Consider the following 23,297-nt stretch of genomic DNA (forward strand, 5'->3'; position numbering starts at 1 on the left):
CTAAATTTATCGTTTAGTTGTTTTGTCTATGAAATGTTGGAAAAGCCCAAGATGATGTCCTCAAATGTCTTGTTTTGTCCACCACTCAAAGATATTCAGTTTACTGTGGGGCTGGGCATTATATCGATATTATATTAATATCGATATTCTGATATGAGACAAAATATTGTCTTCGATTTTGGATATTGTAATATGGCATAAGTGTTAAAATCTGCATTACAATAAGGTGATGTGTTTTTCTTCACTACCAGACTATTTTAGCTGTTTTATTATTTGCACTTTGCCCTCTTAGTCATTATATCCACATTACTGATGTTTATACATCCAAAATCTCATTGTGTAAATATTTTGTGAAAGCACCAATATTCAACCCTACAATATCGTTGCAATATCGATATCGAGGTTTTTGGTAAAAAAATATTGTGATATTTGATTTTCTCCATGTCGCCCAGCTTAGTTTACTGTCATAGAGGAGTAAAGAAACCAGAATCAGAGAATTTTTACTTTTTTTCCTTAAAAAGAAATGACACAAACTGATTGATCAATTATCAAAATAGTTGGTGATTAATTTAATAGTTGACAACTAATCGAGAAATCGTTGCAGCTCTATTATTATGAATACAGTAATTGCCTCATTCATGAGCATCTAATGTTTTAATTTCATGCACAAGCAATTCTGCAAACAGTAAAACTCAAATTCCAGTTTTTTTCTCATTAGTTTGCTTGAATATTTAGGGGTCTAATGCTTTTTCCATCTCAGTGAATAGTATTTGGTTTAATAAGATTGCAGATTTGTTTCCAAGTCTGCTTTGTAGCATAAGTGGGCAAGAGAGCTGTGCTTTGGCCCCTAATCCGTTCAAAAGAATAATGAGGAGGAGGAGGAGGAGGAAATAGCTTAAGAATTGCAGCATGGCGGCTTATTTAATTACTTCCATCACACCCTCTTTTCCACTCCAACCCATTTAAAATCCTCAAGCTGCTCACTCAACCTTCACCCCCCCTCCCCACCTCCTGTATCTTAATGCTCACACCTCTAACCTCAAGGCTAGACATTCCATCCTCCCTGTTTTGGCCTCTCTTTTCAGCTCCGTTACATCAGCTGTCATGCTGTTTGAATCCCCCCACCACATAGTATAGTATACACACTCATTAATCCCTCCTCGTCCTCTACACGACCAGCATCTCAACTCCTCCTGTTCCGTTAGAGCTCTGCTTCATCAAAGAACTTTCTTCATATTCTTTTAACAAAACTTCACTGTTGCCTCCAACAAGGGAGGATCCTTTCCCTCCTCCCATCCTCTTCACATCTCATCAGCTGTCATGATGAAGCTCCCTCCATCTCATCCGTCTAGAGAGCTCTCTTGCTCCTGTGCTAATGGATAGCAGAGCATCAGGGGACCAACCTTTTAAAAGGCTTTTATGAACGGGTCCTAAATCACTCCTTCTTTTCTACTCCACGCTCATGACTGACGAGAAGAAATGGAAGTCTGAGATACTGTATTTCAAAACTTAGTTTTAGGTTACTACTTTTGTTTTAGCTAATTGTTGTTAGGAGAGACTGGACTCTGTGAGAGAGTCTAAGCAATAATTGGGCCTATACTTATATTAAAGGGGACATATCATGCTCGTTTTCAGGTTCATACTTGTATTTTGGGTTTCTACTAGAAATTGTTTACATAATTTAATGTTCAAAAAACACAATATTTTTCTCACACCGTCTGTTTGAATATACCTGTATTCACCCTCTGTCTGAAACGCTCCGTTTTAGTCTCTTTAAGACCCCCTCCCGAAAAAGCTCAAGTCTGCTCTGATTGGCTTGCGAGATAATATGGTCCACCTTTGTGTAGGTAGTTCTCAAGCCGTGGACGACATATTCTAATGAGCCTGCACAAAGAACGTATATTGCCAAGAAGTGAAAGTGTTCGTTCCATTGCAACATCAGCGCCCAGCAGCAAAGCTAGGCCTCCACCATTTTGGACTGAAAATGACTACCGGACGCCAGTAAAACGTCCTAAGAAGTGCTGTACATAAGTTAAACACAATTATTTCTATTCTGTTGTCATATTCTACCGAAATGGCCTGTGTTGAACAATAAAATATTATAAATATAATAAGCGTTTTCAGTCCAAAATGGCGGTAGCAGCTGTTGTCAGAATAACACCGGACTTTCATCTCTTTGCTTATATACTGTTTGGTCTGCATGTGACATAGGAAGGGGAGCCAAATCTGAATGGCTTGTTGAATCACATGTTTTCTGATCCAGACAGCCCACAAAAAACTGACTGGGTTGTTTTATTTCACAGTTTGTGGGTTGGTAGGTACTCCAGATACCCAAATGTATGAGCACAAGCACTGAAAAAGTGAGATTTTCAGGATATGTCCTCTTTAAAGTCAATGACGTGGTGTTTGTATGGTGGTTTTTTGGGGCATTTTGATGGGAGTGGGAGTTTTTGTCATAGTCATTAGTACAGCTTCCGCTGCCTTCCCAATTAACTTGCACCAAATGCGTTTGTTCTTGTATGTGAACCGTTCCACTGTTTAAAATGTAATTTAGGGAGGCCACTAATGTTGGCCAGCCACTCTGCCTTTTATGTTTAATTCACTGGATTTCATTAGCTTCCCAAATTGCATTTTTGTGTGCTTCTCTAACCAGCTTTGTTTTGCCATGCCTCAGCCTCACTTTTTGTTTTCGGAGAATGAAGTCATACACTTTGTATGGTGTTTCAGAAACTGCCTGTTTCTGCCTATAATCTTAGAACAGTGCAGGGGTAGTTTATCTGAACAGGCTCCTAAATTTAGATTTGATGTTATGAATTTGTGCATGAAAATAAACAGACTTCAAAAGAATCCTTCATTTCCCAGCTGACTGGTTTTCGTCCTACTGCAGATCTGTGTAATGCACTACTTAACTTTACTTTAGTATTTAGACTGCAGTGAGTCCCTCTGCAGTGAGATAGCAGATCATTCTTTGGAAATAGCGTAGTGATTCATGGGCTGCACGGTGGTGCAGTGCATAGCACTGTTGCCTCACGCCTCTGTGTGGAGTTTGCATGTGCTCCCCGTGTTAGCGTGGGTTTTCTCCGGGTTCTCCGGTTCCCTCCCACAGTCCAAACACATGCAGGTTAGGTTAATTGTTGACTGTAAATTGCCTGTAGGTGTGAATGTGAGCGTGAATGGTTGTCTGTCTCTATGTATCAGCCCTGTGATAGTCTGGCGACCTGTCCAGGGTGTACCCCGCCTTCGCCCAATGTCAGCTGGAATCAGCTCCAGCCCCCCCGAATGGGATAAACGGTCACAGATAATGGATGGATAGTGATTTATGCAAGGCAGGTAAATCATGTTATCATCATGGTAGATTGTATTCTGATTCGTATATTTCAGTAGGGATGTAATCGAGAACCGACACTTCGGTACCAAGTCGATGCCAAAATTCTGAAAAAGTGACAGCACTCATTTTTCTACAGTATCGCAGGTACCACACGTCCTGGGGATCAGAAGTCTTGACTAACGGCGTCCCGTTAGTCCCTGCTAATGCATTATTGTGAAGGAGGACACAGGAGGAGAGCTGGTAATGTTAGCTGTAGGCAACAAGTAGGCAGCACGGTCCTGCTTGGCTAAATAACGGAGCTAACAGTTAACATACGGAGGTTGCTACATGATGAGGTGTTCAGGCTCTATTCAGTAAAAATTAATATTGGGTGAGGGTAAATTATAACATCATCATATTGTGTTCAAATGTAATCTTGTTAAATTTAGTTTTTGCCGAGAAACTTGAGGCGGATCTTCAGGGATTAATAAGAAATTCACAAAAAAAACAGTATGCAAACAGTAATAAAGGAGTGGATGTTGAAGATTGTGCAATTTATTGTTTAGTTTTTGTTTTTTACCGTGGTATTGAATTGGCAGGCAACTGTATTTATTGGCAACTATTTTTTGTTCCAGTCAATTTTCAAGCAAAAATGTCAAACACTCACAGCTTCTCCAACGTGATGATTTCATGCATCGCTTTGCCACGTTGGTAAACTGAATTTTCTTTGTTTTGTTTTTTTAGTCAAGTTAAACAAGCTAAATAGATCACCTTGAGCTGTGGGAAACTGTTTATTTTCACCATTTTGTGACATTTTATAGACAAAGATGAATCCATTAATGGAGAAAAGAGTCTGCAGATTACTTGAAATCTTTTATCTCTGACATGTTCACACACGCTTTAACTTCCTTTATGATATCTATATTAGATCAAATCTTTCTTGACATTTCCTTTGTGTTGCTGCTCTTAACATTTCCTTGACGTTGAGTTGCTCAGTAGCCGTCACATACAGCTGTAGTTTAGCTTCTGCTAATGAATACAGTCGTTTCTTTTTTGAATCTGATGAAACACATTTAGTTTCTTTGGATCGGGTATAAAGAAAGTACACAGTGTGGCATTTTTCTCATGTGCTCTCTCCCTTTTGCTCTCCTCAGGCACAGGAGAGCCATTCAGAAGAGCCGGGGGTCAAAGGTGAGAAGAGCAGAGGGCACCATGGAGAGTGAGCCGGGGGCCCCTGCCTCCACGGCCAACAGCACCGGGACCACCAGCACCACCTCCGCCGCCGCCACCGCCACCTCCTCCAGCACCATAGCTGCCAGCAGTAGTAGTATCTCTAACACTACTGCTACTACTTCTACCACTTCCAGTAGTGGTAGTAGTAGTAACACTAACAGTAGTGCCAGTAGTAGTGCTACAGTAGGAAGACAGACAGTGCCTCAGATATCTGTTTACAGTGGGATACCTGACCGACAAACCGTGCAGGTGAGTTTCTTGGTGTTGTGATGAAATTGTTGACATTGCTCATAAGTTGTCATACTTCCCTTTGCTCTACTGCCCTCTGTTGGTGTAACATCATTTACTAATTGGAAGTAAATGAATGAAATAGGAGGTGTTTGTCTTCCTGATCATTGTACTGCTGAAGGACACTCCACTGAATGGTCATCTCACAGGATCTGTCCATGCTGAAGGAAGGAATTCTCTCTGTGCTTTAGTGGTCTTGACCCTTTGACACCAGGATAAGCCTCTTACACAGGCTTTTAACGTTTAGTGCTGATGCTTTGACAGCAGGGTTTTTGTTGTATTCAGCCTTCCTTTTCTTGTACTCAGCCCGCCGACAATTACAAGGCGAACACTATTGTCACCAGGCGGCCCTGGTGACAATAGTGTTCGCCACTGCTGGTCATTTATGGTCAGTGAGAGTTGTGTTGCATCTCTGCTACCCCCCTTTTTTAAGAAGGTGTGGGTCCGGATGCTTCTCTGACACTGTGGACCAACAGGTCAACATCCTCTGTGGTTACTTGGCAACCAGGAAGAGGGCACTTTCAGAGGTGAAGGGTGAGGAGAGTTGTTTTCAATGGTTTGGAGGTTCAGCTCTGTTATAATTGGGTCAAGGAGTCTCTTGCAGACAATGATTGAGGGATTGGGTTTATTTATGTCCGTCTGCTTGCAATGATCACAAGTTTTAAACAATTTAAAATTTGGGGTTTGCATGAGGTACTTTATCATAGTCAGTGTATTACCTACAGTAGACGGTCGGCACGCCCCCAGTTTGGAGAAGCAGACGGGACTTACCGCACGGAAGCAAAGCAATGTACCGCTGTGGACGGGGCCGGCAGCAAAACATATTTTAGCTTCCTAAAAGAAAGGCTCACCTAAAAAAATCAATATCAGTTTAAGTGTACGCTATATTTAGAATATTTCCACTGCTTTACCTCGCCGTGAGGCAACCCTTTCCGACGGGGAACTGAAGCCATTATATCCATCTATGCTCTCGCCAAAGCCACCAGACTCCATTGAAAATAACTGTAATTTTACCATCGCAGAACACGGGGGATTCTGGTCTACCGCTGCCTCAATCAGTTAGTTTGTTTATGCTATTGTGTGACTTTGGTGAATCCAAACTAACCAAAGTTATACAAAAGCACAAACTATCTAACCGATTGAGGCGGCGGTAGACCAGCATCCCCCGTGTTCTGCGATGGTAAAATTACAGTTATTTTCAATGGAGTCTGGTGGCTTTGGTGAGAGCATAGATAACCACTTCTGTTCCTTGTTCGAAACATAGACTGTATAGCTGCATCACAGAAAGGCAAACGGGCAAAAAATATTCCAAATATAGGGTACGTTTACACTGATATTGATTTTTTTAGGTGAGCCTTTCTTTTGGGTGTCTAAAATAAATGTTGCTGCCGGCCCTGTCCACAGCACTACATTACTTTGGTTCTGTGCGGTAACTCCTATCTGCCTCTGCAAACTGGCGGCGTGCTGACCGTCATGTACTGTAAGTAATACACCGACTATGGATAAGTACCTCATGCAACCCCACTTCTAAAACTATCCCTTTAACTAGAGGTGTGTATCTCTCCCTCTCGGATGATATCTATCCTATCTAGATTCACACTCTATGATATTACAAAAACAGTAAGTCATTCAAAGCCCTCTCATTTCAACCATGATTTGGATTTAATATTGTTACTTTTTGTACTGGACTGTGGTTGTGTATCAATTGATATTCTGCTCTACACCCTGACATAATTTAATATATGCAAACACTCTTCTTTGGTGCATGTTGCATCACTCAACCAGCTTTGTCTCTGTCTGTGTTATTATGCAGGTGTTCCAGCAGGCGTTACACAGACAGCCTAACACGGCAGCACAGTACTTGCAGCAGATGTACGCCGCTCAGCAGCAACATCTGATGCTTCAAACCGCAGCCCTCCAGCAGCAGCACAACCTCAGCGCCGCTCAGCTCCAGAGCCTGGCTCAGGTCAGCAAACAGCCACCACATGAAGGAATCATTCTCACAGTGTAAAGATGAGGCTGTCATTGTAAATGGTAAATCTCTCTCTCTCTCTCTCTCTCTCTCTCTCACTCTTGCTGTTTGACAGGCCAGTATCGCAGCTGGCCGGCAAAGCTCCTCACAGAACGGCACTTCATCCCAGCAAACAGGATCAACTCAGGCTACGGTACGTACAGTTTTTCGTGTTGGGCCTGTCTCCGAAGAGCTTCTTAAATTTAAGTTATCGTCGTCCATTAGATTATCATGGAACTAAGTTGATTTTAGCACTGAGATGCTTTGAGGGAACTGGACGCCACACTAGCTGTGCTACTTCTCTCTTGCTATGGAGGAGATTTAAATGTGTTTTGGCAACAATCAGTAGTAAAAATGTTCACACATTTTTTGATGTTGTATATTTGACATGTTTAAAGGAAACCGGTGTGTTGATGTATATCAGAGACTGTATATAAAGATGGATGACATGACAGGTCCATAAAAGTGAGGCCAAAACATCTTGATCGCCCCCTGGTGGCTGGCTGCAGTATAGGTCATAAATCCCGCCTCCTCCATGTTAGTGGATGGGACATGGGCCTAACTAACTTTTGTACAGCGGGAGGAAGTGGAGACGCGCTGTCCATCTTTATATACACTTTATGATCTAGAATGAGTAAAGGAAGTGTATGACCTAATTATCCTGTCCATCTTCTCCCCGTAGATCAACCTGACCACCTCCCCGGCAGCAGCTCAGCTGATCAGCCGGGCCCAGAGCATCAGTTCCAACCCCACCAGTATTTCCCAGCAGGCTGTTCTGCTGGGCAGCCCATCTAGCCCCACGCTCACGGCCAGCCAGGCACAGATGTACCTACGTGCACAGATGGTGAGACCGCAGACACAAGGAGCATAGCCACTGGCACATGTACATGAGTGTGCATATATGCATAAATACAACCCTCACACACACACACACACACACACACACACACACACACACATACTGCTTGAATAAATAAGCAGTCACCAGCTCATATTCTTTGTGTTGTGCGTGTATGCCTACTATGTCATAGTGCTTTATGCTCATTTTGCCACCAGAGGAGGGTCAGATTAATCTGTCGGGCCCCAGAGGGCTCGTTACAAACACAGAAGGGAATGTCTTGAATGGACGTGCATGCTCAGAAAACATTTTTTTGGGCATCACAGGTGTTCTCTCTGCTGTAGCTGTAGGTTCAGTTGTTTTAAAAAAGAGTTGCTGAAGGAATATAATAGTCTTTATTGGCCTATTTTGCAGCTGGTTGTGGGTAAGCTGTCGGTTTCGACTTCATCAGTTGTGCAGCTGGCACGCAGACTGTTCCTGCCACCTCATTATGACTCAAGTACACCGCATTGTCAGATGTGTGTGATGCTTCTGGCAGGCAGCGAAAACACATTTGTTAGTTTAGATTGCCTTTTTTTTCCTGGTTTAAATTGGTGCATATGATTCGTATTAAGCCCTGCACATGTATACATTTCCTTTTACTTGCTTATTTTTCTACACACACACACACACACACACACACACACACACACACACACACACACACACCAATTAGAGGTTCAGTTAGTGTATTCCAAACTAACTGTTGTATCAATATGTTTTGTTTAAAGATACAAATTAAATGTCTGACATTATGTAGTTTTCATGGCAAGAAAAAGATCAAAATCTTTGCACATTCTGAACAGGGTCCTTTAGCTTAATCATAATGGTCTCATTACTACACAATCATTGCTTTGCTTCTTTATTGGAGATTAAATTACAATCCAATCCAAGAAGCATTGTCTGGCTCATCCAGTTCTTCTTTGTTGTGTGTATGTTGTGGTCCAGGCCCAGCAGAATAACCTGGTGCAGGTGGCGAGGAGCCTGGGCCGAGCTGTTCCTCTGTCCCCGCAGCTCATCTTCACTCCAACGGCCACAGTGACGGCTGTCCAATCAGAGAGCTCCACGCAGGCCTCCTGTCAGGTAGGTTGTTTGACAGATATAATAACTAGGGCTGTCAATCGATTAAAATATTTAATCGCAATTAATTGATTGCATGATTGTCCATAGTTAATGGTGGTTAATCAAAAAAATGAATCGCACATCTTTTATCTGTTCAAAATGTACCTTAAAGGGAGATACGTCAAGTATTTAATACTCTTATCAACATGGGAGTGGACAAATATACTGCTTTATGCAACGTATATATAAATGTATTATTGGAAATCAATTAACACAAAACAATGACAAATATTGTCCAGAAACCCTCACAGGTACTGCATTTAGCATACAAATATGCTCAAATCATAACATGGCAAACTCAAGCCCAACAGGCAACAACAGCTGTCAGTGTGTCAGTGTGCTGACTTGACTATGACTTGCCCCAAACTGCATGTGATTATCATAAAGTGGGCATGTCTGTAAAGGGGAGACTCGTGGGTACCCAGAGAACCCATTTTCATTCACATATCTTGAGGTCAGAGGTCAAGAGACCCCTTTGAAAATGGTCATGACAGTTTTTCCTTGCCTAAATGTAGTGTAAGTTTGGAGCGTTATTTAATGTCCTTCCCAACCATCTAGTACGAATTTGCGTTAACACGTTATTATCGCGTTGACTTTGACAGCCCTAATAATTACAAACTTTTATTAAAAGTTAACGATCTGGACTTGATTCCTCTGGTCTAAACAAATTCAAATGCAGAAGCAATTGTAACATTTGGAGCCTTCAAGAAACTTGTTTCAGTGACTTTGACTCCTGCACATCACAATCCTGCCATTTCACATCATCTAGATGTGAAATGGTAATGAATGGTTGAAAACTAAAAAGTAAAGTACATCTTCATTCATTTTGTGATAAACACAGTCCTGACAAACTAATAATATCTGCTCCTTTAACCCACTTTGTGAATCTGCCTGTATCAATAATCTCTCATCATCTGTTTCTCTCTCAGAATCAGGTCCAGAATCTGGCCATCCGTGGCCAGCAGGTGGCGACCACGTCCTCCTCTCAGACTCAGACCCTGCAGGCTCTCAGTCTGAAGCAGAGCCCCGTGCCCATTCAGCCTGCCTCACTGATCAAGAATCCCAGCCAAATGACGCACACCTCCACAGGAGGGAAGGCCAGCTCCTCGGATGGCTCACATGAAGCATTGAAGAAAGGGGACAGTGTGGCGGTCACAGAGGTCCGAGCTATAAACATGAGCCGCAACGTCACAGCCATCAGTGCTCAGCCTCTGATCGCTCCAGGTGAGTGGAGCCTGACTGCAGCCTGAAAAGTTTGAATCATGTTAAAGTCTGAATCAGGGTATTAGAGCGGAATCATACAGTCAAGTTATAACTTGATTATGACTAATTGATAAATTGTCTTTTTTATGGACAAATATCTTGAATTCGCCACTTCCAGCTTTTCAGATGCTGCTTTTCTACTTCTTATGTGAAGGCAAAGTGAATATTTTTGTATTTTGGACTGTAGGTCAAACAAAATTAATTCAAACAATTTAAAGACCTCACTTTTGCCCTGAGGAAATTTGAATAGGCTTTTTTCACCGTTTTCAAATTGTACATAGACCAATCAGTTGATAATGAAAACTATCGTGAGATGCAGTCCTAATGGGTAAAAAAACATAAATGATGGTTAGATATTCAGACTGAAGTCAAAAAGTGCCTAAAAATTTCACTTGGATCAGAATATTCAATAGCTGCGTCCTTTTGAAGGTACTAAATGTGAGATTGGGAGCATTTGTATTGCCCCTGCACGGCTCTCAACATGGCGACAGCTGAGCTGGCGACTCGTAGCTAACGGTGCTAACAGCGCTAACAGTGAAAACTACGGCAACAGTTCTGACAGAGCTTACAGTGTTAACCTGAGATGGTGCTACGCTTCCGCTGGTCGGGACGACGTTATCAGTTGTAAATGCCAAATGAGAGCAGTGCAGAGCAACGGCTGTGAGCTAGCCAGTGGGGCACGCACACATTCACTAAAAGGTACGCGTGGCCGGCCCGGATATGTAAACAAAGCACGTTGAAGATCTGATTTCAACACACACAGAGGGAGAGTGACTTCATTCTCTGCTCAGGTAGACCTTACTCCTCTACATCTTTACATAGCAAATAGTTGTTTGATGCTATATTGATGCTCTGGATATCGGTACGATTAAGTATTTTTAGCCATGCTAGTCAAGCAAAGTCAATTTTATTTATATAGCCCAATATCAAAATTTGCCTCGGAGCTGGCAGCATGAAGGATGACAAATTATCTCAACAACTAATGGATGGATTGTCGCGAAAGGGAGTAATAACGTTTGTCGTCTTGGTTCGGCGCCTCCATGCTGTTGTTTCATAAATATAGGCGCGATTCCGCACGACGTGATTGTTTGATGCCTTTTATTTGGGATGCGAAAGCTTTGAAAAATCAACCTTGTTCGGCCGCGTAATATTCACATTCTGTGTGAATGTATTCATGACAAAAACAACGGTTCGAAAAAATATATTAACGTACGAATTAATCACACAAAAAAATGCTGCTGGTGAAAAATGAATGACATTCCCATCATCCTCTGCCGTACTTTGTGTTTTGTGCTAATTAGCAAATATTAGCTTAACATGCTAAACTAAGATGACGAAGCTAGTAATTGTTATACCTGCTAAACATTAGCATGTTAGCATTGTGATCGTGAGTATGTTGCCATGCTGATGCCGTTCAGCCTCACAGAGCTGCTAGTGTGGCTGTACTGTAGACTCCCCGCTGGTTACACAGCTATTGGCATGTATGTTCAATGTAAACAGTCCACTTTGTGTTATTTCTGTACAGACACTGACACTCAATATGCAGTTAGGAAGTTTATTTTCATTTTTACCGAGCAGATAAATGAAACTGCCAAAGTGCCTGTCAGCTGCTGCGTGCTTCTCTTCTGAAACAGATGTCCATTTCGAACCTTGAAAACAGACCGGCGGCTTCAGGCAGCTGTCATTTATACGGCAGAAATGTGTTCTCGTGTTTACGGTGAGATCAGATGAGAAAAGAGTTTTTACACTTTGAGCTTTTAATAGCTTTCCTCTGAGCTGTGAGTGAGACATGTCGGGGCCTGCATCATAAACCCAGTCACTCAGTAAAGGGGTGAAACCAGCCGTATTACAGACAGACACGGTGTGTTGGGCTGTGTCTGGAACAGTCGAGCTGCTGCTTTGTGAACTAGAAGCTGTGAAGGGCACACTGCCACGCTGGAGTCTTTCTGAACCACATATTGTGTAATTGAAAGTCAGCAGCTGTTTTTTTTTTCTTTTTGGTGTGAATGGTTGTGAATAAGCCAGCAGTACAAGCTGATTAAATCACATTTAGTCCAGTTTGTTTGCAGGATAAGCCCCCTTCAGATGCATTATCACATTATTTAAAGAGGGTCCTGATATAACATCACATTTCATAAAATAGTTTATTGAGCAGCACTGCAGTACACAGTGTTAATGCGTGCTATTGTTTTTATCTGCCTATTCAGATGTTTGTGTATGTTTTGAGCGTGTGTGTGTATGTATGTATGTGTGTGTGTGTGTGTGTGTGGGGTGGGGTGGAGGGGGGATTATCTGAGCGTGTCAGTGCACAACTGTGTCTTGCTTTGTTGCAGTAATGGATTCACACAAAAAGAAAGGGAGGATGGAAGCTGGAAATCTGGCTGCATGCTGTCTGGAAAAATTAACATGGGTTGCCATAGCAGCAGGCCATGAGGGACAGGTGTGCACATGAGGAGATGCCGGGGAGTTAATACACTGCGGATCAGGAGAAAGAGACGCTGTTTGGATGGCTGTTGATGGGATGATTCAGATTAGGATAAAAGCTTGGATGCAACTTCACTGTGACTGAGTCATTATGCACTTTGATTTACAACGTAAAACCAGGGAAAACTTTCTGTCTCTTGTAAATCCAAAATGTCGCCAACTGCTTTGATGATTGATGTTTAGTGTTTTCTTGTGGCCATAGACTGTATACAAGAAGTGGACGTAGTCAACGTGACGTCACCCATTGGTTTGTGGACTGCCGTTTGGAAGCCTTGAGTTTGGCATTTTGGTCGTTGCCATCTTGGTTTCTTTGAACCAGAAGTGACACTTAAATACAACCGAACGCTGAGTAAGACATTTTCAGGAAACCAAAATGTTATGACCAGTGGGCATCCTCCGGGTCTGACAAGTGAAGCCAATGCTGAAGTGCCTTTTAAATTTATTACCTTAGTAAACATTGTAAACATGAGTTTATGGTCTCAATCGCTAGTTTCAAGTCTTCTTCAATACAGCATGATGTTCATTTAGTAAATTATTGTCCCATTTAGAGTCAAATAGACCATAAAGCAGGGTCTGTTTTAAAAAACAAAACAAAATGACGACGGCCAAAATGCTGAACTCAAGGCTTCAAAACGGCAGTCCACAAACCAAAGGGTGACGTCACGTTGACTACGTCCACTTCTTATATACAGTATATGTTTGCAACCAGAGGAGTCGCCCCCTGCTGGCCATTAGAAAGAATGCAAGTTTAAGGCACTTCCTCATTGGCTTCACTTCTCAGACCCGAGGTTGCCCACTGGTTGTGGCTAATAGACGGTACGGACCTGTAATTTAGCTTCAGGAAACCAGAGGTTTTGCTGGTGGTTGGTAAGTTCACACCCTGTCCATAATAGCCTTGGCTTTATGAGTAGATGTAATTACTTGTGTCTAATTAGAGAGTATTTTTTCACTTGTATTGGGTTAATTGTGGACTAAGCCTGCATTACAAGTATAAGTAGTCTAAATAATGACAAAACCTCATCTTTAATCTTTAATCTCACTTACTGAGTCATATTAACCGCTAATTTGTATGCACTTGACTTGAAGGCAAGATAAAACTACGGAAACACGTTTGATAGATAAGACGCCAACAAAGAGGCTCAATAATAATTAAAAAAAGTCTGCAACCGTATCAATAACCTAAATGTTATTATTGAAATTGTATTGTAAATCAAACACATTTTGTGTTGAATTTTGACTGAACAGAAATCCGCCTTGCCTGATCTGAGAGAACAACAGAAATAGAAGAAGAGGTGTGATTAATTGTGTTTTTGCTATTTTTGGTCATCAGTTTTCATCTCGCTTTCCAAAAAGATGGCAGATCATTTTTAGAGCAGTTCCTCTGTTAAGGAATTGGATTGGAAACAAATGTTATTGGCAATTTGCAGTAGAGCGTTTGTCATCGCCTCCTCTTGGCACTAAAGAGCCGGCACCTTTACTATAAAAAAACACAGCAGGGAACTCCCAAAAGCACCATGCTCACAGATTAAAAGAGCAGATCTGCACACCAAGTCTGTCTTGGCAGAGTTATGGAGCTGCTAGCAGCAGCATCGGCTGCCAGTTTCACTTGAAAATGATTGCAAAAAATGAGAAGCCACACTTCAACTTCACTTTCACTTTATCTCCTTTTTGTTGATCTGAAAATATGACCACACTGGTGGAGTGTACAGCTGCTAAAATACTGATGTGTGTGATTTGGTTTTCTTCCTGAGAGCCCGCTGTTGTGTTTTCACTTGAACATGAGACGGGCCCTGTTTTCTATCTGGAACAGTGTGCAGTATTTAAACCAACCAGGAACAGGATTCATTTAGCTCATGTTGTCTTAATGCCCACCTGATATAGTATCAAACCTGATTTGTATTTAAGTGAGGAGAGATGGCGTACGGCCTGCTGTTGCTCTGTTGTTTTAGGTCGGAATGTGTTTCAGGATAGTTAGCCAAAGCGGCAGCCAGTGAGAGTGTGGAAACTCAGGGATTTTCCAGGGCCTGGTGCTACAAACCCATCAGGAACTGTCCTCAACCACGGGACATTGCGCAACAACACGCAGATAGAGTAAGAGGTCTACTCAGGGGGCGTGGAGGCCACTGCCACATACTGAATATTGTATGACTGTGTGGGTGTGGGTGTGGGTGTGGGGGGATGGCTGAGTCATTCCAGTCCTTAATCCCAAGACCTTGAGGGGGAATGGCATTTAAATGAATTCCCCTGTCTTCCTTTTCTTCCAAGACTACTCTCTGCTCCTCATTAGATGCTTGAGAAAGTTATCAAGATTCACAGGAAAGGCTGGTTGTATCCGGTGTGTGTCCTGATTCAGAAATCCCCCTCCCTCCCTCGCTCGGGACGGGGGCTGAGAAATCTCTTGGTACCTAATGATTCAGTGAGATATTGATAAAAAGTGCCACTATGCAATTACAAAACTATTCCTGGTGCATTTTGATTCTCATGTGGCAGTTTTTTTTAATTTTATGGCCACATTTACAACAGCATAATCATTAGCATTAAGCATGAAAAGGTTAGGTGAGTACTTTTTATTACCGTCTATTAATCACAGAGTGTAGGTATTGCTGCAGTGCAGTTGGGATAACGTTGTGTCTCGGTTCTAATGTGAGTTGCGCTGAGCAAACAGTCAAGTTTTCAGTTCTGCGTTCTTTCACATGCCCTATTGTCCTTGGGTAGTGCCACTTCCACATGGTTGTTATTGTCCTACTAAGTGGTTGCCAGAAGTCAAGAAGGCAGATCATGAGAAGGAAAGAAACACAAACGCAAGAAAGTCAGCGTGCTACAGAAACTCCTTAATTGAAACCCTGATCGACAAGGAATAACGGCTCTATTATCCCTGAAGTGTTTTGGTTTAGTATCTGTCTGAGTTGATATGTTAGCCTAAATTAATTGAAGCTAATGCCGAGCTTTGAGCCGACCCTATGCAGTTGCCCTGTCAGTCAGTTGGTCGGTCCACCACCTTGGTCCAGACTGAAATATCTCAACAACTAGTGGATTTATTGCATGAAATTGTAACAACCATTCATGGTGCCCAGAGGATGAATCCTACCTATTTCCGGTTACCCCCTGACTTTCATGATATTGATTTGCCAGTTGTTTTTCTGATTAATCGCTTGGTCGATGAAATGACAAAAAAAATAGTGAAAAATATCACAACTTTGCAGAACCCAAAGTGACTTTTCAAAGTTCAATATCTTGTTTTGTCTGACCGAAAGTCCAAAACTTAAAGTTGTTAATTTTACTGTCGACAAAGTTGACAAATACTGTATGATAAAAGAGAAGCAGCAAATCCTGCCATTTGACAAGCTGGAACCTTATTCGACTAATACGTTTTCATGCCAAATATAGTTATTTGTATAATGTTATTTCTTCTTTTCATGTTTAACATTGAACTTACTCCTTTTATTAAAAAAAAAAAGTTATAAAGAACTACTTTAAAATTCAAATTAAGGAGTTTTGCAGAATTTTTCTGCATCTATTAATTGATTATTATGCCACCTTTAGGCACAGCTGCTGAACTGATGGATGCCGTTATCCCCTGAAGTGTCTGTTTAAATTGCTGAACCATCTTATAGGCTGACATCTTTGATGATCATGCTGATGGATGTGTCCTCCCATCCCAGACTCATATCCACCCTGTTCTGAACATTATAAATATCCCTGTACGCCATAGCTGACCATATTTTCTGTTGGTGGGTTCCACTGAGTCTCACCATGTGAAAAAGAAAACACTTTTCAGCAGATCCTGTAGCATTAAAGGCCCTAATGACATGCAAAACCCCTGCTGGATAGAAACATCTATATATTCCACAGCAGGGCACACAGACTGCGGTTAGTGCCTCACAGGGAAACTTTGAAACCAGATGGAGCCTATCCCACACAAGGCATCATGAAAAGAACAGGAGGAGGAAGGTGGGGGTGAGGGGGATTTGAGACAAACACTGATGTACTTGGCAGTTTTCCATGCTTGGATTTATTAGGGGGTTTATTAACATCACCAAACACACCTCCGTGTTCACACGGCTCATATAGCAGAAGCTGCTCTGGTGCAGGAGTCATTTCTTGTTTGGGTGTTAGTAATAAGAATGAGTCAATTAGTTGTTAGTATTTCCTGGTAGAGCTGTTAAAGATGAAGGAGGCAGCTGAGGGGCTCGGACATCCTGATTCAACATTACCTCATAAAGAGTGTCACGGACAGTTGGCTCCGCATGCTCGTTCCTGAGGCATTCCCAATCTTAGACTAGCCTCGGGCTACTTCCGCTGAACCTCGCTCCCACACAGGCCCGCTCCCACACAGGCCCGCTCCCACAGTGCAAGATTGATGTGCTGCGTCTCGGGCTTCGGGGCAAGTTATGAGCTCAGGATGTCTTTTTACCCACAACAGCGCTGACAGGTGGTGACAGGCCATTTTGAAACGATTTGTGAGTAATGGTCAGACCAAAACTGCAACTCTCTGTGCACCTCTCAGCGAGCTCTTAATGTTACATCCTGTCAACACGGGGGCACACGGGTGAAGGGAAAGCTACAAAACAGGCTCTTCTGTGCAGACGTCTACATTTCTCAGAGCTCCTGATAGTGTGGTGGACGGATGGACGGATGTGAGCATGCATGAAGTACTCGTGGTTTGTAACACGTTTGACTTGTAAAAATATTTGAGACTGTGGCGTGCAATGTGTGTTGTGTAATCTTTGTTGAACACCAGGCCTGCAACTATTACTCTTCTTATCAATTAATCAGATTTTTTTTTCTATTGATCAATTCATTGTACATTTTATAAAAACAAAAAATGCAGAGAGCCAAAAGTGACGTCATCCAAGTGCATAGTTTGTCCGATCAACAGTCCAAAAGCTAAAGAGATTCTTTATTATTGATATATAAAACAAAGAAAAACAGTAAATACTCATATTTTAGAAGGAGAAACCAGAGAATGTTTTGCATTGATTAAATGGTTTAAACAAATTACAGTTGCAATTGTTGCAGATTGATTTTCTGGTAATCAAACAATTGACTTTTTCTCAGCACTCTTACTGGAATACAGTAGTTACAGTATTTGTTGTATATTGCAGTTAGCCCAAAAATTGTAATTAGATAATGGTTGTTTTTTTTGGTCTTGTTTAGTTTTTTCAAATCAATTAATAGAGTCAATAGGATAATAATGATAGTAGGATAATAGTAGCCAATAGGACAGGAAGAATGATTACAGATGATCCCATGCCATACAGTATGTACAGTACGTGTACATATGGCACATAATACATCAAAATCTGAATCAATCTTTAAAGTTAAAATCAAGATCCCTTCCTGTCCTTACGTAAGCTAGTACCAACCAATTTCAACCAATAATATCATGACATCTATCCATCAATCAATCTGCAACTTTTAGCGACTATGGAGGTGTGCATGTAGGTGTAGCTGTAGAAGGTGTAGCTCCTTATTGCGCTACATTCTAAGCCCGCCCACTTATTAGCGATCCAATCAAATGCAAAGGATTTTATTTAAATCCCTCTCGTACACCACTCAAGTATTCTGTTTCACTGGGGAATACGTCACAGTACAGAAGCCTATGAAACTGTAACTTACGTTTCACTTGGACTTTATCTATTTTTTTTGTCAGAATAAAAGCATTACATGCTATTCTATATCAATCTTTTTACAAAGTACAAAAAAACACTGACCTGAACACTGTCAGTGGCCACATTAACAAACAGAGATGAGCAGAGGACATTCAGTCTACTACAAGTCATATAGGTGTACCCAAATGTATATTGTGTAGGACCTAATTCAAAGGTAAATTGGATGGCAAGTAGTCGGTGGCTGGTGAGGTGTCTTCGGGTGGTGAACACAGCAGGTAGCTGAATTCATGAATGTTAAAAAATAAGGTATGTTGTTGTTGTTGTCGTTCCAGCATACACACAGATTCAGCCCCACTCCCTGGTTCAGCAGCACAAGCAGCAGCAGCAGCAGCAGCAGCAGCAGCAGCAACAGTTTGTGGTCCATCAGAGCCAAGCTTCCCAGAGGGCCGCGGGCCAGCTACTGCAGACGGCATCCATTCAACCGTCACAGCACCCCGTCCCCGTACTGCCCAAACCTGCTCTGCACCAGGCCTCCATGCCCAGTCAGCAGGCCACCATCTTCCACTCCACCATCAGCCCCCACGCCCTCCACTCCTCCCTCAACCACGCCAAAGCTCAGCCCGTCCAGCTCACTGCCATCAACCTACAGATCCAGCCAACGGTGAGCACAGTTACACACAGCAAGCTCTCAAACTAAAGAGCACTTTAATAACTTGCAGCATCACTGATAAGGTTAAAGCCATGGATAGATGTTGGTGTAAAAGCAGGTCAGGGACTTGCCCTTTTTCCTTTGTCAAGTTAATGCCTGTGTTTAGATTTAGTTTATGCAATCCTGCCTTATGTTAACGCAGCGTTTCTGAAGTATAATGTTGGTGCTATAAAATAATGTTGCTGTGCCATGGTCTGTTGGTCTGTTGGTCTGTTGGTCTGTTGGTTGATCCACCACTTTGGTCCAGACTGAAATATCTCAACAACTATTAGATGGTTTGCCATGAAATCGGCTGTTTTTTGTGCTTAGTGCTAATCGGCAAAAGTTAGCATGCTAACTAACATGCTAAACTAACATACTTTGGTTTATGACCAAATATCTGTAAAACTAATGGCGTTTCCATCAGCCTCGGCTGCATGCTGTGCTTAGTGCTAGTTAGCTTGCTAACTAACATGGTCTAAACATTATACCTGAATGTTAGCATTTAGCTCAAAGCACAGTCACACAGTGGACTGCTAACGTGGCTTGTTGGAAATGATTTACTTTATATAGAAATGCTTGTAAAAATTAATTAAAATGTGGACAAATAGTTGACCTGTCTCATACATCTAGAGGAAATAGGTATAGGAGGGTATCTGTTTCCTCCAGTAACATGTATTATCCATTTTATGTATCCAGCATTAAATATTTAATGTGATTCATTGTTTTTGTGCTCCATTGATTTCTTGACACAACCTGGGGGCAGCAGTAGCTCAGTCCATAGGGACTTGGTCCTCTGGGACCGAAGGGTCGCCTGTTCAAGTCCCCACATGGACCAAGTACTGAGTGTGAACTGTTAGCTTCTTCTTCTTCTTCTTCTTCTCCTTCTCCTTCTTCTTCTTCTTCTCCTCATATTCTTGATTTTTTTTTTATGTGGTAACCAGCAAAGCAAAGACTACTGTTCCAACAACACCCACCGAATCCATTTCACTCCAAGACATACATGTTAAAAAAAACACAGGAGTCTCCTGAGTTTGGGATTCCTGGTGTAATGTTTTCCCACTGATGTTATATTTTCCAAGCCTGATGGTTTTCAGTTTTTGAGTCACTGCCACTAAAAGAACAAACAGTCCCTGATCAGATGTGCTTTCTCTCATGTTTTCCCCTCTTCCTGATGCACATCGTAGGCCTCTCGACTGGTTCAGGACAGCAAAGATAAGCCAACCTCACTAGTGGTCAGAGAGACATGTCCGCCCCCCGCCACACAACCACAACAGCAGCCGCAACAGCAGCAGCAACAGCAGCAACAGCAGCAACAGCAGCAACAGCAGCAACAGCAGCAACAGCAGCAACCTGCACCTTCGCCATCACAACCTACCAAACCTGTCGAGCATCCCAAGGTCGACCCAGCCACACCAGCTGTCCAGCCACAAGGTAATGAGTCAGCATGACGTCCTGAGCTGCTAAATTATGCTCTGCTCTTAACCTATTAGCCCCTGGGACAAGAAGTAGCAGTCAAACAAACTCTTAAACTCAAACTTTTTCTTCTTGACACAGAAAACATATAATTATTTCTGCTCTGCTCTTCTTGAATCGGCCAACTATTGGAATCCTTCAGTGGAGCAAAAGAAAATCAATGCTGATGTTTACTTGTAATTCAGAACATGTTGTGTCTGCAGCACATTTAGCTTCACTGTTCTCTGTCTCTTATTGCTTTGTTTGTCGTTCGCTTTGTTATTTCCCTGAGCTGCGGACAAAAAGCTCACCTGATACCCGCAATTCACTCAACGCTGTGCTGTGCACAAACATTTAAACCCACAAACAAAAACACCCTGAACATCAGAACAACAGTAATATAACCAGACTCATAATGGACATTTATTGTTTATTAGTTCATTGTCTGTAAATTGTATTGGAGACATTTTGGCACATACTGATTCACCGTGTTAAGGCCCTGACACACCAAGGCGACAGTCGGCCGTCCAACAGTTTGAGGCCAGCGGTGAGCGTCCGTCGGCCTAGTTTTTGTTGTGTGTCCCGTACCGTCAGCTCTAGTCTGCACGTGTCGGAGGTTTTTCGGCCGATTCAGCATGTTGAATCGGCGGTGGTTAATCTCGAATGGTTGAGGTTAGGCATTGACCTCGAATGGTTGAGGTTAGGCATTGACCTCGAATGGTTGAGGTTAGGCGTTGATCTCGAATGGTTGAGGTTAGGAAAGGTGTCGGGCAGCGAGTCGCAAACTACAGCCTTTCTTACAAGTTGTCAACAAAACCTGAACAGTATAAAGAGGATTTACTGTATTACACGGCTATTCTGTTGGATTGCATTAGATTGTTGCTGAGTCATGATCCATTAGACAATTTCTGACGCGTGCTTGTGTGATAGACCATTATGACGGCAACTCGGAAAAATCAAAGTTTCTAAACTTTGGCCAAACTGTTTTGAAATTCGGGGTTAACTTTAAAGGGATATAATCCAGTTAAAAAGCTTTTATGTAACAAGAAAATCCCAGAAAATGTTGCATCGTCAGTAACATGTGTCTTGATATCGCTGCGTTTTCTGCTTATTGTGCACATATTGTCTGCCAGGTGATTTGGATAAAAGGGATAAAGCAGGTTGTTTGACTCATGGTTCAGTAGAGCATCATCATGTAGCAGCTATACTCTTCTTGCTGAACACCAAATTATTTGGGTGTATATATTTCTAAATGTTGACACAGATCAGTTTCTATAGTGATTTTTCTTCTAAACGTTTGGAAATGGGACTAATGCTGTGTTTCTTGTAAAATGAGACATCGTGTTGACCACAAATTGCTGTTTATGGGCAGCGAGTTGGGTGTGATGCTCACCGCCAGAGCAGGAAACTATTTTTGTAATCCAGCGACTGCTGGGGCTGATGACGACGGGGGCCAAAGTTTCAGCTTTTTTTAACTTTAGGAAAATTTAACAAAAGCTGTTTTTCAGTCAAAGTGGCTTATTGAGTGTACACGGTTTCCAGCTACAAAGATTATCTGCACTGAATTTCACACGTCGGCCCTGCTCTCTGCCAACAGATACTCAGACACACTGTCACTTCTCTGTCAAGTATTTAAATAGGAGTATGTAAATAGAGTAGATTAATACATTAACTGATGAACACACAGTACAGAATATATAGACTGCAGCCCATCACTGCATTGAGGACTATGATGTCATGTTCTTTGTATTTTTCCTGGGTATATGTCAGGACAAAAGATAAATATTAACCGTAGGATGACATCATGCACCTTACAATCACTTCTCTAAGCCCTGGGGAAGTTTTGCAAATATGAAACCTCCGTGGTTTAAAAATTCATCATACAATGAGTAATAATTGACCTTGTTTATAGTCCGAGGTGTGCTGTCAGAGGTTTTACAGACGTTTCGTTTATAGTGGTGGTCTATGGGGAAAATGCTTTTTGGGTACCAGCATCAATCATTAATTTGTGGCCACAAAGATCCAGCTCTCTTAATACAGCCATGCTACAAACTCATGGATCTGTTACTCAAACTGGACTTCCTGGATCATGTTTCATTGTCTCACTGTTACCCATAACAACACGCCAACCATAAATGCAGCACCTTGAATTTTTTTAAAGCAGTTTTCTGTCTGAACACCAGTGATGGAAGAAGTACTCAGATCTACTACTTTGGTGCTCTATACGATATCCAGAACATTGATATAGCATCAAACAACTATTAGCTATGTAAAGATATAGAGGAGTAATGTCTACCTGAGCAGAGAATGACGTCACTCTCTCTCTGTGTGTGTGTTGTAATCTGAGCTTCTCTGTGCTTTGTTGACATAGCCGGGCTGGCCGTGCGTGCCTTTTAGTGCATCTTAGTGCATGTGAGTGTGCCGCAAGTCTTGAACCCACCCTCCATTCCCAGAATTCAGAAATGCTTGTTAACAGCGACACCTGTGGCCGTTAAGTCAACAAAAGTCAGTGTCGGGCTCGCGCTTGTGCTCGCTCTCCATAGATATGAACGAGCATCGGTCAAAACAGCGAGGCGACACACGTCAGCTAAAACCACAATATCACTCTATATTTCAGCTGCTTGGCAGTAATGTTAGCTGACCAGACGGAGGTCTCTCCATGAATCACTGCTGATCCTAGTGTTGGCTTTTCCTGCTTCAGCCTCCGGGGCTGAAGCAGGAAGTACCCGGGTACTACGACCGCCGCCAACATTGTTTTGCAAGACGGGCTTCACTAGATATAACTTTGCAGTTTTGGTGCTTCCGTGTAGTTTGTGTTGGAGTCTTGTCTTAACAGCGTAGACACACGCGAGCGCGCATATGCGAGCATGCATGGGACACCGACCCGGTAGATTTATACGTGTAAAAAGTTACAAACAGTCCCTTTAAATTTAAAATGATACATTTAGAGGGAAAGT

General features: G+C 42.2%; 1 protein-coding gene across 2 annotated transcripts in view; it reads left to right on the forward strand.

Moving 5' to 3' along the window:
• phc2b (polyhomeotic homolog 2b (Drosophila)) overlaps nucleotides 1-23,297 on the forward strand; it is a 43,061-nt gene that overhangs the window by 10,530 nt on the left and 9,234 nt on the right. For both annotated transcript variants that reach the window (XM_074639887.1, XM_074639888.1), the window contains exons 2-9: nucleotides 4,462-4,789; nucleotides 6,642-6,794; nucleotides 6,916-6,993; nucleotides 7,522-7,683; nucleotides 8,665-8,799; nucleotides 9,768-10,062; nucleotides 18,530-18,858; nucleotides 20,073-20,319. In XM_074639887.1, the coding sequence (XP_074495988.1) occupies nucleotides 4,520-4,789; nucleotides 6,642-6,794; nucleotides 6,916-6,993; nucleotides 7,522-7,683; nucleotides 8,665-8,799; nucleotides 9,768-10,062; nucleotides 18,530-18,858; nucleotides 20,073-20,319 (1,669 nt within the window). In that variant the 5' untranslated portion in view covers nucleotides 4,462-4,519. The remainder of the gene's footprint in view (nucleotides 1-4,461; nucleotides 4,790-6,641; nucleotides 6,795-6,915; nucleotides 6,994-7,521; nucleotides 7,684-8,664; nucleotides 8,800-9,767; nucleotides 10,063-18,529; nucleotides 18,859-20,072; nucleotides 20,320-23,297) is intronic.

Source organism: Sebastes fasciatus, chromosome 1 (assembly GCF_043250625.1).
Source record: "Sebastes fasciatus isolate fSebFas1 chromosome 1, fSebFas1.pri, whole genome shotgun sequence".
NCBI classification, from domain to species: domain Eukaryota; kingdom Metazoa; phylum Chordata; class Actinopteri; order Perciformes; family Sebastidae; genus Sebastes; species Sebastes fasciatus.